The sequence below is a fragment of the Varanus komodoensis genome, unplaced genomic scaffold, assembly GCF_004798865.1.
Source record: "Varanus komodoensis strain SLA01 unplaced genomic scaffold, ASM479886v1 scaffold6_2, whole genome shotgun sequence".
NCBI classification, from domain to species: domain Eukaryota; kingdom Metazoa; phylum Chordata; class Lepidosauria; order Squamata; family Varanidae; genus Varanus; species Varanus komodoensis.
The window spans coordinates 15,830,419-15,845,066 of NW_025336346.1; the positions used below are offsets into that span (position 1 = coordinate 15,830,419).

At 38.9% G+C, this 14,648-nt stretch overlaps 1 protein-coding gene across 1 annotated transcript in view; it reads right to left on the reverse strand.

Moving 5' to 3' along the window:
- Window positions 1–14,648, reverse strand: part of ERC2 (ELKS/RAB6-interacting/CAST family member 2) — a 502,285-nt gene that overhangs the window by 224,718 nt on the left and 262,919 nt on the right. Inside the window, exons 11-12 of the mRNA XM_044451516.1 lie at window positions 14,099–14,239; window positions 9,288–9,323 (exon numbers count right to left, since the gene is read on the reverse strand). Coding sequence (XP_044307451.1) covers window positions 9,288–9,323; window positions 14,099–14,239 — 177 coding nt within the window. The remainder of the gene's footprint in view (window positions 1–9,287; window positions 9,324–14,098; window positions 14,240–14,648) is intronic.

Genomic DNA, 14,648 nt, shown 5'->3' on the forward strand with positions numbered 1-14,648 from the left:
TGTTTATGAATAGTCCAAATTTATGCTATTTTTTTAATCAATGAGAATACCCAAAAGAGAATGTTAGGCTTTACAATGATTGAGAACCTGGGTGGTTTACTTCAAGTGAATTTTGGAATCTTTTGATTCTTCCAGATTTAGGAAATCATGCTGGAAAATGTCTTCATGGGATGAAAGCTTTATAGCAAATTCCCAAATTTACTAATTGATATTTCTGAGAAGTTGGTAGGGTGTTCACTCTGTGCAGTTGTCAAAATAATAAAAAAGGCTATGGACTGTCTACATCGCCAACAAATCTGCATGTCTCCACACATTTCCACAGGCAGAAAGGGACACATGGAGAAAAACACCAGTTCTTATGAATGAAGCAGCCTTACATGTATCTGTAGTATTTAATTTTTCCATATTTCCAACCTATTATAGCCACCAATATCACACTGTTGTGCCAAATATAAATAAATTGAAAACATGTACTTTATTTATTAGCATGCTACGGGTACAATTATTTTTCTGCTACTGGTACATAAGAACAGTACACCTTAACTTAAAAGTGCCAAAATAACAAATCAAATGATTAATAAACTAAAGGACACAGAAGAAAGATACATGCAAGAAAACTTTAGTTAGATCCTTCAAATTGTACTGATCAGCAATATGAAATATGAAAGTACTTTATGGTTCAATTGAAGTTATTAGCACTGGAGGCAACAATTTAAACCTGGCCTCCTTAGTGTTTTTGAAGTTCTGGTATTAGAAATTGCTTTCTGCTCACTGTCATTATTGCTGAGTTCCAGAAAACATTATGAAAACAAAAACTATCATATGAATATCAGTGGTCTAATACAGAAAAGCAGTTTCTGCAAGGTATGAATTATCTCTGGACAAATTTAGGAACTCTAAAACTCTAAAGCAAATCTATGAAGCAGTTGAGATAGACGTTATGGTCAAATTAACTATAGTCCTATGTTGAGAAACACTTGGGAGACTATTAATTTTATTTGGAATTCATTCCAGTTATTTTGTATGCACTTAAACAGACAATAAGATTCTACTAGCAGTAATGAAAGGGTTAGCTATTTATTATTTTTCATGAAGGTTGTTCACGAAAGATGGGATTAGCATTTCCTTTTGGACAAATTTCAAGTATGAAATAGCTTAGTCAATGATGAATCAATGCATGAAGCATTCCAAACCCAATCTACCTGGAGAAAGGTCAAAAGTCATGATGTATCCTTGCCAAACACACTCTTGGAATGCTGCCAATTAGTACAGTATCCTTGGGACCATAAGAAAGGCCAAGATGGATTGGATCAAAGGTCCATATACTCCATTACTCTGTACACATGGTCAGCTCTGTATAAATGGTCAGCAAATCGGCTACCCACTGGAACCCTCAAGCAGGATGGGTGCAAGACCTCAACCTGCCCAAGCACCTCAACAACTAGTGTATGCAGGTGTGTAAAGGAGGTAGCTCATAGCTAGCAAGGGTATTATTTATTTATTGCATTTGAAGTAGCTACTAACAGCCTTCTCTGTCATGAATCTATCCAATCCCCTTTTAAAGTCATCCAGAACGATGGCCTTCCCTACTTCCTGTAGCAGCAAATTACATAGTTTAACCATACACTGCATGAAGAAGTATTTCCTTTTATCTGTACTATACCTCTGACCAATCAGCTTCATGGGAGTGTCAAGGGAGAGAGAGAAAAAATTTTCCCTCTCCACTTTCTCTATGCCATACTTTATTTTAAACATTTCTATCATGTCTCCCCATTGAGTTGCATTTGCCATCTGGATGCCCATTCTTCCATCTTAGAGTGATTCCTTTGGAGCTCCTCACAATCCATTTTGATTTTAACCATTCCAAAAACAAAACTGGCCACTTTACTACTTACTCCTAATTCCAGATGATTTATGAATAGATTGAAAGGCATTGGTCCTAAAACAAAACCTGGTGCAACTTCACTGTTGAAATATCTCCATGGGGAGAAGTTGCCATTTATTCCCACTCCGCATCTTCTGTTCTTAACCAACTAGTGATCCATAAGAGGTCCCCTCCCCTTTTATTCCATGACTGCTTGGTTTGCTCAGGAGCCTTTGGTGAAATACTTCGTCAAAAGCCTTTTGGAAGTCCAAGTAAACCATGTCTATTGGGATGCCCTTGCTTACATGCTTATTGACACTCTCAAAGAATTCCAATAGGTTAATGAAACAAGACTTCTCCTTGCAGAAGCTACGCTGATTTTTTTAGTACAGCTTGTTCCTCTATGTGCTTATTGATTCTATTTTGAATAATGCTTTCAAGCAGTTAATCTAGAACAGATATTAAGCTAAACGATCTGTAATTTCCTGGATCCTCCTTTGATCTGAGGTAACAAGGATGGCTACACCACAAAAGGAGCTAGAGAAGTAAGGTACTGCACCTTTACGATGAATCTTTTATAAGCATTCGTGCAGCAGGGCTGGTGTGTGGCATTCTGTAATTCTGAATGGAGATTGGGTACAGAGTAAAATCAAACAGCCTCCAAGACAACTTATTTTTAGCCTACAGAAGTGAGGGACATTGGATTGAAGAGAAACACAATCTTGTAAGATGGAGGTTTTGTATCCTAACCCTTTCCTGTCATGAAGATCTCTGAAGCAGAAATCCAGTTCTTCAGCATCACAGACCTACTGTCTTCCAGCTAAGCTAGAACCTGTCTTAAGGGACATAGCATATCACCTGCTTTTATCACATCTTGGAGAAACACAACTAATTCTAGCACTAATGTGTTTTTCATTTTTTAAAAATCAAATTTACAGTTTAAAAAAAAGAGATTGGAATCTCAAGGGCTTAAACTTACAGCAAGAAAAAAGTGCAGAAGACAAAAGAGGGAGCCTACATGGCTCCACAAAGAGCTAAGTACAACCTGAAAGGAAAAAAAGAACAAGTACAGGAGATGGAAACAGGGCCAGGCCACAAAGGAAGAATATAAACACACAGCAAGGAATTGCAGGGTGACATCAGGAAGGCTAAAGCAGAAAATGAACTGAGAATAGCAAGGGATGCTAAGAACAACAAGAAAGTCTTTTTCAGGGAGATCCAAAAGGCACGTTAAAGAGAAGGTGTCCAGCTACTTAATGTGTATGGCAGAGTGATAACAGATGACAAGGAAAAGGAAGAGGTACTCAATTTCTACCTCGCCTGTCTTCTCCCCCAAGAAAATCTACAAGCAAGAGGAAGTACAAGCTGAAAGTGAGAGATGGCAGCCCAAGATTGACAGGCAAATGGTCAAAGGATACCTAGTTGGAATAAACATGTTCAACTCTCCAGGGTCTGATGAACTCCATCCCAGAGTCATAAAAGAGCTATCAGAGGAACTCTCAGAACCACTGGCTATTATCTTCATTAAGTCTTGGAAAACAGGAGAAGTGCCAGAGAACTGGAGAAGGACAAATGTTACCCCTATCTTCATAAAGGGGAAAAAAGATGAACTTGCAAACTACAGACCAGTTAGTCTGACATCAATCCCTGGAAAAATTCTGGAACAAATTATTAAAAAATCAGTTTACAAGCAACTCAAAGATAATGCAGTGATTAATAGAAACCAACATGGATGTATCAAAAATAAATCCTGTCAGACTAATTTAATCTCATTTTTTGACTGGGTAACCTCCCAACTGAACAGAGGGAACACTGTGGACATAATCTACCTTGACTTTAGCAAAGCTTTTGCCATTGTGCCCCTGATATTCTGATAAATTAGCAAAACGTGGACTAGATAGAAAAACTATTAGGTGGATCCAAAATTGGCTGCTAAATTGGAGCTCATCAAGAGCACCTTCTCAAACTGGAGGCTGCAACAGGGTTCAGTCCTAGACCCAGTGTTCTTCAACATCTTTATTAATGATTTAGATTAGGAGGAAAGATAATCAAACTTGCAGACTATACAAAACTGGGTGGAACAGTCAACACCCTAGAAGAATGAATGAAGATCCTGGGTGATCTTAATAAACTTTGCACTGGACTGCAAACAACAGAACGAGATTCAGTAGGTACAAGTGCCAAATCCTTCATCTAGGAAAAAGAAGCCAAATGCATCTATACCAGATGGGGAATATGTGGCTAAACAGAACTGAAAAGGGAAAAGACATGTAGTTATTGTAAAAAACAGTGTGATTCAGCTGCAAAAAAGGACAAATGCTATTTTGGGATGCATTAATAGGAGTATTAGAAACACAGAAACAGAGCGAGTCAGAAGGGGCCTCCCGGGCCATCTAGTCTGAACTCCGGCACCAGCCGGCTCCGCTCACGACATGCCCACCATGTGCATATCTAGCCTATCTTTGAACACCCTCACCGATGGGGCCTCAATAACCTCTCGTGGAAGCCCATTCCACACCCTCGGGGTCCTAACTGTCAGGAAGTGCTTCCTGGCATCTAAATGGAGCCTTGGTTCCCTGAGCTTTGCTCTGTTAGAACGCGTTCTGCCTTCCTCTGCAGGGGAGAACAGGTCTACCCATCTCCATGTGACATCCCCTCACATACCTGTATGTCACCAACATATCCCCTCTGAGTCTCCTCTTCTCCAGGCTGAAGAGACCCAGTTCCCTCAGTCTCGCCTCATACCCCATCCCCTGCAAACCAGCCACCAACCTTGTGGCCCTACACTGCACTGACTCTAACCTGGCTTTATCCTTTCTGTAATGAGGGGACAAAACTGAGCACAATACACCAGTTGCGGGCGCACCAGGGTTGTACAGAGTGGTAGTAATGCCTCTCTTGATCAAGAAACCACACTTCTGGCTATGCATCTAAGGGTGGCGTTCACCCTCTTGACCACCGCATCACACTGCTGACTCATGTTTAGCCTGCAGTCAACCAGTACCCTGAGCTCCCTTTCACAAGTGCTGCTCTCCAGCCACTTGTCACCTAACCTGTACTTATGACAGCTATTCCTATGCCCCAAGTGCAAGACCTTGCACTTATCCACATTGAACGCCATCCTGTTGTCTCCTACCCACTTCCATAGTCTGTCCAGATCCTTCCAAATCATGAGAAGTGGTAGTTCCCCTATACACCTCACTAGTCAGACCTCATCTGGAATACTATGTCCAGTTCTGGGCACCAAGATTTAAGAAAGATGCAGAAAAATTAGAAAGGGTACAAAGGAGGGCAAGAAAAATGATACAGGGTTTGGAAACACTGGCCTATGAGAAGAGACTGAGAGAAGTGGGCAAGTTCAGCCTTGAGAAGAGAAGACTGAGAGGGGACATGATCTCACTCTATAAGTACCTCAAAGGTTGTCACAAAGAGAAGGTCAAGATCTCTTTTCACTGACACTAGAACGCAGAACACAGAATAATCAAGTTGTGACAACCCAGATACAGGCTCGATGAGGGAAAGTTTCCTCACTGTCAGAGGAATACGACAGTGGAACTAGTTGCCTAGAGAGGTTGGGGGCTCTCCCACACTACTGACACTCAAAGCAAAACTGGACAATTATCTGAGTAGAGTGGTATAAATTGGTGTCCTGCAACAGCAGGGGGTTGGACTCAATGGCCTTCATGGCCCTTTCCAATTCTACTATTCTATGGTTCTATATTTATATGAAATGATTCAACCTTGGTGTGGTAACATTCTACAGAAGCGCTATTTTGGAATTACTGGTAACAATAATTTTCCATGACTTCACAAGACAGATAATTAGCAAATTGTGTCTATCCAAACAAAATTCACATTAAGTTCTATGGAAATGAAGATGTAGATTCTTTGTTGTGTAAATATCTTACTGAAAGGTTTCCAGGGTTTGTTTTTCGCTTGCCATGATGACACAATCTGGACTAATCAGATTAGTAATCCTAATCAGTAGGGAAGCTAATCAGTGACATATGCTTTTTATGCAAAGCCTTGCTTTATATTTATCATGGTTTTAGATAGATGTAAGTTACGGTGAACAGTACACAAGTATCAGAAGGGCAGGACAGAAATCTCTACCTAAATAAATGAATATTTTCCTCAAAACAGAATATTGGATCTTTTATTCTTGCCCATTTCAAAAATAACAAAACTGAATAATGTAATTATCTGTGAGAGTCTGATAGGCAGCAATGTGCTATCTGGTGATATTTTGATATTTTTGTTATGAAGGGGGAATTCTGTAAGACAATAGCATAAGGAACATAGCAAAGAATACTGAATAGGCTCACAATCCTGACTAAAAACAGTGTGTCAGTTTCAGCATTGATGTTCCCACCCCACATCTCTCTTCTTGCCATAGCAGCTGCCAATGCCAAATTTCCGTGTGGGCTTTATGGTTGGAGGACTTTAACAACAATTTAACTTCAAGAGATGATGCAATAAAAGCACAGGTGTGCTATCTGCTTCTCTCCAGTAAAATATTCCCATGCTGCTCCAATCCATATACTATATATTAAATCTAAAATACTTGAATATGCATTGTTAGAGTGTTTTGAGTTCAACTAACTAAAATAAAAGCATTATTCTTATTCTTATGACAACATTACATTTATATGTTACCCTTTTCACCTTGTGAGGAACCCATGGTGGATTATATAGTTCAATTTCATCCTCACACCAATAACCCAGTGAGATGGTTTAGACTGAGAGTGAGTCACTGTCCTGAAGTCACCCAGAGAGCTTAATGGCCAAGTGGGGACTAGAACCTGAACTCCTAGGTCCCAGTCCAGCACTCTCACCACCACACTACCCTGGCTTTCAGGTAACGGGGCCAAAATGTAAGACAGAAAAAAGAGGGCGACTTCCCACAATGTGTAGTGTACTAGGGTAAAGTCTAACGGCCTTATATTTTAGAACAGCACCTTTCTATATTCAGAAGCTTTAATATAATTCCCAAATGCAACCAAGCCCTGCTAAGGCAATTGTATGATAACAAGAAAGGTTCAAGTATACATGTATTCTTGAAAATCTTATGTGTATATATGTACTTATTTCTTATGTCCTGTTGTTGTTACATGTCATCATGTCTTGTAATTTCAAGGTCATCATTTCCTTTATAGGATTAATCCATCTCATGGATGAAAACATGCTCTGGTTCACACTTAAAGTGTAAAAGCCTGGAGACTCTTTACATGTCCACTATATCTACAAGACACAACTTCTTGGATTTAGGATAAGAGCTACAAATAAGTCATTCTTTTCAAGGAAGGAAGGAAGGACAAACGGACAGATGGAAGGCTGGTTCTGTATATGAAACAAGAAGATGGGAATTCTTTCACTTTTGGGGCAGGGGGATTGCTTTTTTCTTGTAAACCATTTGGAAAGCCCGTGACTAAGTGAACAGTATATAAAAGCTTTTATAATTTTTTTAAAAATTAAAAAGAATTCAATGGTGCCAGAAAACCCCTGCTTAGGATTCATTTCAGGCAATGTACATTCAAGAGCTGTGCAACATACGTGTTGGGAGTGAGAAGGCCAGTTGCTCTTGGTGCACATTCACAGGCCTGCTGATTTGGATGCGGAGGAGGAGGAGGAAGAGCAGGGGGAGGCCTCAGAATATGGGAAATGAGAGAAGTGGAGGTGTTATCTCAAGGCCAAGCTCCCCAGGTGTTCAGACACCTCTTAGAATAAAGGGGGGGGGTTCTCAGAGACAGATAACATGTGCAAAGAGGAGGCGTGCCCATTTCCAAAAGTCCTTCTGAAAGGATGGGGCCAAAACATTTTAGATGTAAATACTAGAGTGGGTTCAACAAACTGCTCTGTGAATCCTCAAAGATTCATTCTGAAAAAATAATGCATTTTCTGTGCTTCTAGAAAATGCTTTAGTCAGTCAAGAACTTTTTGCAAGAAAGGTCTGTGGCTTTGAATGTGTGAAGGGAGGAAACCTAATTCATGACAATATGAGTCAAGAAGGTAGTGTTGGATGGAAATGAAGTTCATCCATTTGTCATCAAATACACCCAACTTTCATCCACCAAAACTTATGTTCCTGCATGCTTAATTCTGTCCATACATGGGATGCTTTGCTGGTAGTTCCTCTAAAAGAGCCTACTTCAACTGGGTGCCATCCAGATGTTTTGGGTTTCAGCTGCCTTCAGCCACAGCCACTTGAGAAGGCTGCAAGTTGTAGCACAAAATATCCAGAGAGCACCTAGTAGGTCTAAAATTCTCTATAAGTGAATTTTATTTATCCTCATAGTGTATACCACAAAGAAGGAATACGTGTGGGTTTTATATTAGGATTTAAGACCTACTGAATGTCAAATGTAATTACAGGGTAATTTTGAATCATAAATGTGGTATGTTTTATGGGACCTCCCCTTTCCTCACTTGACCTTAAAGTTTCATTATGGCAGTGAAATTTGCTCAAATACAAAGGAGGAGAATAATGTTCTCTCTTTATATGACACATGTATTGCTTAGAGACGCAACACACCTTCACACTGCAATTACACAACATTAACATGATGTGATTTAAAGAACCCAGGCTACAATAAAACAGTGTAATCATTACTTCTGCCCTTAAAAGGACAAGAATTTTCTAAATCTGTGTCTAAAAATATGAATACAATATTTGTGCAATATCTACAAGTCACTATGAGTCTACTTGGACAAAGAGAGCCTAGCTACAGTTATCTTTGCTCTGGTAACATCTTGTTTTGTTTATTGCAAGGTGCTGTACATGGGGCGGCCTTTGAAAATGGTTCAGAAACTTCAACAACAATTATATTTTTCACCTGTAAAATGCTCGATAAAAATCAATGACCTTTAATTATTACATAGAGGCTGCCATCCTCTGTACATTTACATATGGAGTAAATCCTATAGAAAACAGAGGACATTATTTGTAAACAGTATGTTTGGGATTTCAAAAAGCTGCTATATTACAAATATCAAACATTTAATCTTTCTTTCATAGTCAAATCCAGTTTTCTGCTTGCCCAGCCTACTAAACAATAATTTTAAAACATTTCTGACAATCAGTATTTATTCTTAATTTGAAGGATCCAATAAAGTCAAATTATGCATAGCATTAAAATAACAAAAAGCCTGAAACTTGCATGCTTTCTCACAATCAAGTCATTGAGAACCTGAAGGCCTCAAATTTGAGTGCAAGATTATTAGTTCACCATTAACAAACAAATTCTGCACATCTTTTTTTCTAAATATGGCCTTAAAGTCCACAAAGATCACTTATTTTGACGTAATGCAAATGAGGCCATCATAGCTTTGCAAAGCTCCACAGAGGAAGTGTACAACATGGTGGTGGGTAAATGGATCCTCATGCTTTCATATGTTACAGCGGAGACTTTCTGAAATGACTTACTGGATTGTACATCTGATTGAACAACTGTTCAGCTTGCTATATTGCAAAGTTGGGAAGGAATGAAGCACAGACAGGAAAAGAAGGAAAGATCCAGGAAAACAGTATTAGCTCAGCAAATCCAGCACATTTGCACAGAAGAACTTGGAATTTAAAAAAGAAGTAGAAATTTCAGTTTCTAAACATTCCTTAGTGGAAGTGAGAGGCACTGGGGAAAAATAAATGTTGACTTTGGCTCCTAAAAAAGAATAGCTGGAGTAAGAAATCTAAGGTTTGTGTTACTTTCCCCTTCTCAAGTGAAATAACCCATGAAATACAGAAAGCTGTCCACTTTTGATGATACATTAAGTGCTGGTCCCCAGCAATGAATCACTAGGAGTGCTTTTGGCCAAGGCTGCAATTTATCACCAAAGCTTCAAAGATGGTAATAATAAAAGACTAATTAAACTTTATCATTAAATTTATAGCCTTCCTTTCATATTAATACAAAAGTGCATTTCAGTTTTATTTGAATGCTGAACAGTAAAGCTTGGCAAACAGTAGAAGTTAGGAAATCTGAGCAGCAGTGAACAAAAGAAAGACATTCTGAAGTGGAATAGAACAGAAGGGAACAAAAGAAATAACACTGCAAGATAGAAAACACTCATTCCTGACCAGTCTTACTGAATTCCTGCCACCCAGTGGGACTTATCTATGACAACTCCAACACTGGGTGGAACAGGATGCCTGCGATGGAGAACCTACAGCTAACCGTCAAGGGAAAATCTGACAATGCTCTGGAACAAGCAGATAATGGATTGCAGTCTTTTAAGAAGCAGATTGAACCCTAGATACTTTTTCTTAACCAGTGATGGACATATATTAAAAACAGCATTGGAATAACAATGTAGGAGAAAGTTCTGTTGAGGTTCTCGTTGTTTTACTGGCCAGGATCCCAAGAATCCTATGCATGTGCCCTGGTGCTTTCACAGTGCAGCTGTCCACATTTCTCATTCCAGCTGCAGCTCTTTGTACTGCATTAACAGGGCTCCAAAGTGTCCCCCTTGACTTTCAAAGCAACTCTTCAGACTTCACTGTTAAGGCCAGGCATCAGAAACCTCCTTGTGCTTTGAAACTCCTCATAGCACTTTGTGTTCTTCCCTAATACAACCAACCAATGTATTTATATTTAAATATTGTTTTTCACCACTAGGAGAAATCAACATTGTGTATAAATATTAAATGCATTTGTCTCTCCCTTAAATGGAAATATAATTTCACATTACAATTTAGTATAAGGGAGAGAAATTCACGTATCTTGTAAACTTCACTTTCCAGCGCAATGTACTGTTCGCCTTTATATGTTAAAATCCAGCAGTATCCTTCCAACATCAGAATGGGGCAAATTTCCCCTCCTCCGTGTAGCCCTATGCATGCCCCACGCCTGCTCAACAGAGCAGTCCAAAGCCAATCAAGGAAGCATGTGGAAGGCGGCAGGGGAGAAGTCCTGTTGTGCAAGCAATGTTTATTGCACGAAGGCTGCTCGTGCAATGTTGAATGTAAGCGATCATTTCTATATTCCCTTCCCAATAAAAAAGCAGCTGAGTTAAAATTGTATCCAACTGAGAAACAATATGGCATATGAAGACTGAGAGAGCTAGGCTTCTGGCAAAGACCATTCCCTATATTCTCTATTCCCTAACTTAAAAGCATAGAAATATAATAACTAAATTAAAAGGAAGCAGTAAGAAAAATAAAACTTGGGGCACAGTGCATGCTTCCTGATTACTCCTTACTCTCATGGTCGTAAGCACCATAAATGATCTGATATTTTCAGACACTATCTTAAAGGAGGAATGGACAGCTTTGCTCTGGAAGGCCACAACTCCATAGCATAGTCAATGGTGGGGGTTATTGGAAGTTGTAGGCTGAAATATTTGGAAGGCCCCTTTACTCACCCCTGCATTAAAGAAATACTAGAATTCTTCATTGTGTCTAGGTGTTTTGAAATGATACCTTACATGACATTTTCAAAGCCAAAGTTTTCCTAATGATGTATTTTAAAAGGTGTTTTTGATGTTTCTTTTGAAATTTATTTCCCAATTTTAACAAATATTGTAGTTTTGTAATTTATTCAGCTTCATTACCCGGCACTACTATGGAAAGCATTTTTATACTATATGCTATACATGGAGCTATTTTAATCCTTTGTTACTTTCATTAGGGCGACTTATTTTATATGCCAGGGCGACTTATTTTATATTGTTATTTCTTGTATTTTAATTTTATGTTGTGAGCCGCCCCGAGGCTTTGGCGAATGGGGCGGCATAGAAATGTTTTAATAAATAAATAAATAAGCAACAAAATGCACACACAACGCCCTAAAAAATAAAGTCTAAAGCCTGTATATCCAACAAATGGCCATTTTCTCACATAATATTTTGTGGTTTAATTAACATTAAATATTCTGTTTATTTTTATTTTGGTAACTATCATAATTAAAGATGTAACTTTGGGATTATACGCCATCTGAGGATCTGAGTTCACCATTTCAGAGTATTTCTGGACTTATGGCTGAACCAGGATGCCCAGGTTTCAGTGGTGTCTAGGAAAGCCTTTGCGTCACTGAGGGACCCATTCCCACTCCTAGAGATGCGTGCCTCACTTGCACTGTTTTGGACTACTGTAACATGTTCTGTGCGGGGCTGATCAGCAACTTCAGCTGGTCCAGACTGCTGCAGCCAGACTGATGACGGAGGCTGGCTGCACAGAGCATGTGACTGCCTTGTGACAGCAGCTTCACTGACTAGTTCTCTGCCTCCTAGTGTAATTCAAAGGGCTGGCTAGGACCTGTATGGCACAGACAAGGCGACCTGAAAAACAGCCTTCACCCACATGAGCCTGCCTGTCTTAAGACTGCTGGGAGAGACCCTTCATTTTAACACTGGCACCTTTAGTGGTGCATCTTGTGGCAATGTGCAGAGGCCCCTGTCAGGGGCTTTTCCTAGGTGCAGGAGATGAGATCTGCCCTGTCTCTGTTGCCTTCCTGGCATCAGACAAAAAGTTCTTTATAAAGGAAGCCTTTTGCCATGAAGTGGAAACCCTGGGTTAGGTGCTGTTTTTGTTCTGGTTTTGTTCTATTTTAACACATTCGATGTAGAGTGTTATTGTTTTAACCAAGTTTTACTGTGACTGTAAACTGCCTCAAGTGCTATTTTTCTTGGTAGAGAGGCAGACTACAAATGAAATGCATACATAGATAGCTTTCAGTATAGAAGTTCTTCAAATTTGCCTTTTCTGCTTTCCTTCACTAAGCCTTTGTTTTTTATTCATTAAGGAATGTGCTTCTTTTAACACATAGAACAGACATTTGAACATATTTAGTTTTCCATGGGTAAATGATGTATTTAGGTATATAAGCACATCATTTACTTAGTCATAAAGCACTGACTTAAAATTTCAATTATTGCTTTTCAACTATTTCACCCATGCTAAGTTATGGTGCTATAGCTTTAATATAAGACTGCATGCAGTTAAAAAGAACCAATTAAAATGTTGACATTTCTAGTATTCCCGGTGCAGTCCCCAATTGAAGTTAAGCTACCAGACAAGAGATTAAAACAAACAATCAGAAACTGATACTGGTATGAAAAAGTAAACTGATACTGGGATTGATACTGGTGACTCATTACATCTGGGTAACCTAGCTTTCCAAAATGTCTGGTGCTGGGACTTTGAGTACCTAGTACTACCTACCGAGCAACAAAATGAAAATGGATCCTAAGCTTCCAGAGTACCATGGTGTACACAATCTGACTGACAGCACAAAATTCAACTGCAGCATGCACACTTATTGAATTCAGTGGATGCCAATTCTGCATTGGCATATTTGGATGTTAGCTGCTTTATGATGAGGTAAATAAGCTTTTTATCTCAGATTCCAGTCAGGTTTGAAGTTGCCTGTATATGTATTATCATCATCTGTTTTTAACATGTTGCTCATCTTTAACTGTCAAGCGCCAACCAGGCCATTCTGCACTGCCAGGTAGGTTGAACAGAATATCTTGCCACCCTGTGCCCCTCCCCCATTTCTGTAACTTCATAAAAGTTTGCTCGGCATCTCCTTTCTCCTGTTCAGCCCATGTAGAACCTTGCACTGTATCCTTGTTGAAATTAATGCTCATGTTTTCAGTAATCATTTTATAAATGCCTGTCCAAATCAATCTGTTGGCCATACAACAGTCACATTTAAGCATGTTAGAGTTCTACTCTCAATTAAGACTAAATGAGCTTAACTTTCTCTAGATTGTATCTTTGATGAAATAATCTATTGACAGTACGAGCCTACTGACAGGTGTGGAAGGTAAATATGATGCTTAAACCAAGGAGTATGCCAATGAGCTTGTGTTTCAACAATGAGCACATACAATACTGACATCGGAAAGAGAAACAATGTATGGCAGAAATGTTTTAACATGATTCTAAACCATTGTGATAAAATATTAGACTAAAAGTATGCTGTACATAAAAATGAATTCTCATATATATTTAGATGACTTTTCCACTAAGCACATTTTAACTGCCCTTGACACATCATTATTAGCATGTAAAAATGTCCACATATTTTAAGCTCATATTAAAAAACAGACTTTGACATATCAAGCAGACACATTTTTATGAATAAGAAAAGCCTTTTAAGTAGAAAATTTGATAAAGTGAACATTTCCATTTATTAACTGCAGTTTGGACTTGAAACTAATATGCATGACATCTTTCACTGCAGATATGCTGGCATGCATCCAAATCAAGATCTGTTATTATGCAGCAGTATTTACCTTTTTCAGTTGTGCTTCTAGCTTACTACACTCCTCCTTCTTTTGCTCTATGGCTATTTCTAAAGACTTTAACTTGGAGTCTCTTTTCAGCCCTGCCGAAGCCAATGATGATGCATGTTCTTTGAGGTCAATTAAGCTAGACTAAAAGAATATATATAAAAGAAACAATTGAAAGAAAAGGTTACCAAAAGATACAGGATTGATTTTAATCCCTAGCAAGCATTTTGCAGGAGACCTGAAGGCTGTGCAGAGCTACAATCCTTTCAAGAATGCCTGCACTGATGTTTCAAAGGCCATAGGTGGTAATTATGAATAAATAAGTCTTACATTGTGTTCCATCTCTGGTGTTAAGAGCTCAGAGGAAATCACCAACACAGTTACATAGCACCTAAGTAAGTGCAGAGAACAAGTGGATTTTTAAAGGGGATTTCCAACTGTTTTTCCCCTTCTGCTGGGATCATGCCTACCATGTTTCAGATGAATAGGTGCAGGTGCTTCTGAAACAGCACTCTTTAGATTATGTGAGTGCATGCATGTATATTTTTAAACA